The 6,000-nt window shown below is 40.5% G+C and overlaps 1 protein-coding gene across 1 annotated transcript in view; it reads right to left on the bottom strand.

The window, feature by feature from the left end:
• Positions 1-757: 757 nt before the first annotated feature.
• The window catches only part of RNF144B (ring finger protein 144B), an 82,092-nt gene continuing 76,849 nt past the window's right edge, over positions 758-6,000 (bottom strand). Inside the window, exon 8 of the mRNA XM_003263552.3 lies at positions 758-4,695. Coding sequence (XP_003263600.1) covers positions 4,555-4,695 — 141 coding nt within the window. The 3' untranslated portion in view covers positions 758-4,554. The remainder of the gene's footprint in view (positions 4,696-6,000) is intronic.

Below are 6,000 nucleotides of genomic sequence, written 5' to 3'. Positions count from 1 at the left end.
AACAAGGAAACACATTCCTCTAGCAGACTTTTGAAAGGTTAGAACTGACCTTAGCATTTAGTCCAACCTTCATTGTACAGAACAAATGGCTTTTATCCTTGGCCGCATTTTTTATTAGAATGATCAAAGATCTGTATTATTGGTTATTTCTCTGGGTAATGATCAATTTCTATGCACTGGCAGTGTGAACTATCACACCTACAAAGAAGAAAGTGTGTAACAAAGGCATTACACTTGCCCCCCTACCCCCGCCGCCCCGCCCTTTTTTTGTTTTTTGAGACTGAGTTTCGCTCTTGCTGCCCAGGCTGGAGCGCAATGGCACAATCTTGGCTTACCACAACCTCCACCTCCCAGGTTCAAGCAATTCTCCTGCCTCAGCCTCTCAAGTAGCTGGGAGTACAGGCATGTGCCACCACGCCCAGATAATTTTTTTTGGGTTTTAATTAGGGTTCTAATTTTTTTGTGTTTTTAGTAGAGACGGGGTTTTACCATGTTGGCCAGGCTGGTCTCTAACTCCCGACTTCAGGTGATCCGCCCACCTTGGCCTCCCAAAGTGCTGGGATTACAGGCGTGAGCTACCACATCTGACCCCATTTCTTTTAAGAAGTAGCCAAGAGTTATTTCCATAGATGGTATTGCAAATTCTGGTACATTTTGTAAATTCAGAACCTAGGATTTAATAGTGACTTGGTTGGTTGTTAGAGGATAAAACTGAACATGCCTAGAATTGTGCAGCACAACAAAGGTTAACACACTTGATTTCCTGCTCACATTTATTGTGGCTAGAGTGCCTAAACAGCTATTTTCTTCTCCAAAAATTGGAAAAATATAACACGATAGCAATTTTTTAAATACGTAAAACTTCCTGGATCATGAATCAACATGAGACATAATAGCCTGTAGATATCAATTGTGATCGCTTTATAAAATGTCATTCATCTAATGCATTTCTGAAATTGCCCTTAAAGCTACACATACACACATGACTCTATATCACATAAAGGCATCCACTCATGAACAGAAAGAAAAGTTTTTTATAAGTACTGTGTAGGGAAGGCTAAAGTAATACATATTTAGATTCAGAATAATTTTTAAGAAAAAATGTGGCGTTCCAAGAAATGGTGATTTACATTCAAATGAACATGTACATTTGCAAACCTGGATAAGTAATATTTTCATGAAGCACACTACAAGAAAATTCACACTGAATTATTTGTTTTTCAAAGCCCTCTAAGTACAGACTCCAAGTCCAAAGCAAATACCCATGGTATGAACAAATAGGATGCCTAAGATTCTAACATTTGCTTCGGCATGGCTTTCCTCCTCACTTCCCTACCTCGCAACAAGAAAAAATTTCCTAGATGGGACAATGGCAAGATATTGTGCTAATACTTTCCATAGGATTTCTGGATGCTGGGCTATTACATCCAGGTTACGGTTTGGTGACGGATTTATTTCTATTGCAAATGGACTACAGTCCAAACACAAAAAGATTCTTGCCATAGCATCCAAACATCCCTATGTAGACCCACACTTCCTCTTAATACAGAAAGAGAATCACTCAGAAAGGACAAAGCTGGCAGACGGAGAAAGGAGGCAAGGGTAAACTCTGTCACTGGCCAATTATCTAAAACAAAAATAGCAGCCTCTGTTATCAAAGTTGCCAGTTAAAATTGTCAGCTGTCAGGCACGGTGACACACACCTGTAATCCCAACACTTTGGGATCCCAAGGTGGGTGGATCGCTTGAGCCCAGGAGTTTCAGACAAGCCTGGGCAACACAGAGAAACCCCATTTCTACAAGAAATACAAAACTTAGCCAGGCATGGTGGTGTGCGCCTGTAGTGCCAGCTGCTCAGGAGGCTAAGGTGGGAGGAATGCTTGAGCCGAGGAGGTAGGGGTTGCAGTGAACCATGATCATGCCACTGCACTCTGGCCTGGGTGACAAAGGGAGACTCAGTCCAAAAATAAAAATAAATAAAAATAAAAAGTTGCCAGCTCTCTCCTTTATAAACAGTCTCTAGATTGGTTTGCATCATGCCCTTTGATGTACCAGAGATATGTTTAACCAATCTAGTTTTGTTGATTCTGACAATCTCACACACATTTAAGGATTTACCATTTTTCAGGCACTTTTCAATGTTAAAAAAAATTAAATCCAATTATTGAAAATCAGTTTGACAAACAACCCCCACTCCATAGCCCTGGCCAAAAAAAAAAAAAAAAAGCAGCTAATTTGGTGATACAAACGGTGTAAGGTGGCAAATTCCTTCAACTTGCCAAGGAAATAGCATATATATTTTCTTCCATCTTCACTCCAAATTTGGGACCTCTTCCTCTGATAACACAGTCTTTTAGGTTACTTGAAATCAGCCCCCATTTAAAGACTCTTTGTGGCACCAAGCTTAAAGAGTTTACTGACGGAGGACATTGCCACTATTAACATTCTTGTTACAAAAATTCAGTTTCAGTTGAGTTCCCGTAATCCCCTGAGCAGTTATAAATGCCTTTTACCTATAATGAGGCAGCAGGCTATGTGTAAAACAAAGCAAATTAACTATTCAAATATATGTAAATCTATAATTATACTAACATGAACTACACTGATAGAGTGTTTTTTTCTGAAGTGTTTAGAGTTTCAAAAGAAAAAGACACAATATTGAGACATTTCTAATAAATGATTAAAAATGATTTTGGTTGGCTGCCACTCCCAAGTTTTCCCAGAGTTCTCATCTATGTTCTATACAACGTGTAAATTAAAATGTACATGACCAATAAATGTACTATACACACATCAGATATCAATATATACATGTGAATTAAAGTTCCTGAAATATATACATCCCCACTTAGGATATATCCTATTACACAGGCAAAGCATCATCCTTTAACAATAGGTCTGAGATAGCAGCAATTTGATACTGTATTACCCAGTTACCTCAGAAAATATCATAGATCCTAAATAGTTCCTGACATGGTATCCCTGGCTTCAAGAACTCTCCAGTAACATTTAGCATAGGTCTCAGGAAGCACCAGGCTACATTGCCAATAGCAATTATATAATCCTGTCATTGGAGAAAAGGTTTTATCCTTTCAAAACCTCGTTATTCAAATCTGACTAATGGTATAATGGAAAAAATAAGTCACAATGAGGTGACATATAAATTTAAACTAAAAATATATAAAGCATTTCTATTTTATTTCTTACATGTTTTTGTTGCTGTTTTATCAGTGCCTTGAAACAGAAAGTATTCAGACTGTCCTAACAGATGCTGAAAGAGCAATAATAAATTATACTGAGAAAAGAGCTGCTCTGTGTTTGAAAACCTGTAAATGACTTGGTTATCAATTAGTGTTCTTATAAGGATGGCAGGATATTGTACTAAGTACTGTTTTAAAAGAGTTATGAGTCTATACCCTTGGGTAAGTTATGAACTCACAACCAAAATTCACATATATAATATGCAAAAAATCTTTAGGCAGATTTACAGTAAACCATTTCAGTCACAGAAGGATAGAATGGCTCTTAAGTAAACATTTATTTTGTGTGTACTATTGGGTATATCCATGCATGCTCAATGGATAGAAATTACAGGTAGGCTGTAAGTCACATGGATGCTAGATGTACATAATACGCACTTTAATATTTACCCTCCATGTGTACTCTTAGGCCCGATTCCAAATCTATTGGGTGTGTGAACACAGATCCTGAGGAAGGTCCCAGTTATCTATGATGAAAGTTTTGAAACTCTACCACTCTACCGGTATTTCATATGAAACAATTTTGTAGATCACAGCTACCGGCTGCAAGAGACAAGTTGGCCAACTTAGAAAACTTACATTTGCCAAGGGAGACACTAAATTAGACCATATTGTTTAACAGGCTGCAACTCTTTTACTGGGAAGGGGCAACTCCCTCTGCACAGCAGTTTCTCCTGCTTGAAGCTGAGATCACACAAGGAGAAACCTATTGTGTTTCTGCCAAATCACAGTGGGAACATGGGGACAGCACACCCAGTAGCCAGCAGAGGCACAACCACCATATCAACTGCTGAGATCAGCAGCCTGCTTTGTAGCTCCTGTGAGGATTTCTCCTCACACAGTCTTATCCTTCTCATCAGGTTTCCCCTGTGTTTCTCATGGTAGTCAAATCAACACAGAACAGGCTCCGGCTTCTTGATTATCTTGTATGTTACCAACCATGACAACACATTTGTTATATCAAATGTTCCTGCAAGCTCCTTGAATTTGGCTGGAAGTTGAACAGTCCAGTGAGATCCTTTGGATGATAAAATGATATGTTCATTCATCTCAAGGAACTCCAAAGCTCCATAGACACAGCTGGACTGTTGAGCCCAGTTCTTGTTACACAGGAACACCCACACCCAGGACTTGGCCTTTCCTGATGCTGAAGGCTGGCAGGCAAGTTCAAAGTCTGGACACAGAGGCACTTTCAAAGTTGGCAAGGAGAAGGAGGCAAGGTCACTAAATGGGGTTTTATCACTGTGCCATCTCATGTAACTCACATATCTGGGGCATACGAACACAGAGATCTTTAGGTTGTGGATGGGTCGTGCTTTTTCTTCTTGCCCCGACAGGACTTGCAGACACAACAGATTATACAAGGGGAGGCCAGGAGTAACAAGGGTGAAGTAACCAAGGCAATGATGCCCAAGCCTACGAGAATCCCCACCACCTGGAAATTTCAAAGAAAAGCGTATTTCAGCAATTAAGTCTTTCAATATGTATACTTCTTCCACCTATACTATCTGCTATCTGCTGTGGGCCAAATGTTTGTGTCCCGCTGAAGCTCATATGTTGAAACCCTAAATCCCCGATGTGATGGCATTTGGAGAAGAGGCCTTTAGAAGTTAGTTGGTTTATGAGGGTAGGGCCCTTATGATGGGATTGGTGCTCTTACAAGAACAGATGCCAGAGAACTTGCTTCCTTTCTCTAGGCTCTAAGCCATGTGAAGACACAGCAAAAAAAATGGCCATCTTCGAACCAGGAAGAGAGCCCTTGCTGAGACATGACCATGCTGTCACCTGAACCTCAGACTTCTCAGCCTCCACAACTATGAGAAGTAAATTTCTGTTCTTTAAGCCTCCCAGTCTATGGTCATTTGTTATAGCAGCCTGAACAAGACATCATCTCAGGCACACAGAACAGTTACATTTCTGAGACCTTTCAGCTAGAGCCCAGCAATGATCTGAATTGGAGAGAAGCCAGAGAGATACGAAGGACCAAATCAAGGATGGAACCCATCCAAATGCTAACTCAAGCTGTCGCAAGCTCAGTATAGTTATGAATTATTGGTGTTGGTGGTCTCTCTGCTGAATTTCCTCAACTAGCTCATAGGGATGTTAATGATTACTAGGATATTAGCACTGACTCCCTCCGAAGGAACACGGCCTTTAATAAATATAAAACGCTATTAAAAATAAACCATGACTCCTTTTGAACCTGCCACATAAACACACAATGGCATGTACAGAAGGATCTAAGCCCCAGCAGGGGCTCACAGGGTTTTAGAGCACTGCCTGATATGGTTTGGCTGTGTCCCCACCCAAATCTCATCTTGAATTATAATAATCCTCACGTGTCAAGGGCAGGGCCAGGTGGAGATAATTGAATCATGGGGGTGGTTTCCCCCATACTGTTCTTGTGGTAGTAAATAAGTTTCAGGAGATCTGATGGTTTTATAAATGGGAGTTCCCCTGTGCAAGCTCTCTTGGCTGCCGCCATTTAAGACGTGACTTTGCCCCTCCTTTGCCTTCTGCCATGATTGTGAGGCCTCCCCAGCCATGTAGAATTGTGAGTCCATTAAACCCCTTTCACTTAATAACTAACCTAGTCTCAGGTATGTCTTTAATAGCAGTGTGAGAGCAGACTAATACACTGCCTTTGATAGGTAATATGCCTTAAAGGGCTTTAGGAAAGTCATTCCACTGTTTCTCAAGAGGAAAGACCATCTGCCTGCATTCTGCACGTCACTATTGA

This window comes from Nomascus leucogenys, chromosome 8, assembly GCF_006542625.1.
Source record: "Nomascus leucogenys isolate Asia chromosome 8, Asia_NLE_v1, whole genome shotgun sequence".
Classification (NCBI taxonomy): Eukaryota; Metazoa; Chordata; class Mammalia; order Primates; family Hylobatidae; genus Nomascus; species Nomascus leucogenys.
The sequence above is the reverse complement of the archived record's forward strand: the minus strand, read 5'-3'. Positions and strand labels throughout refer to the sequence as shown.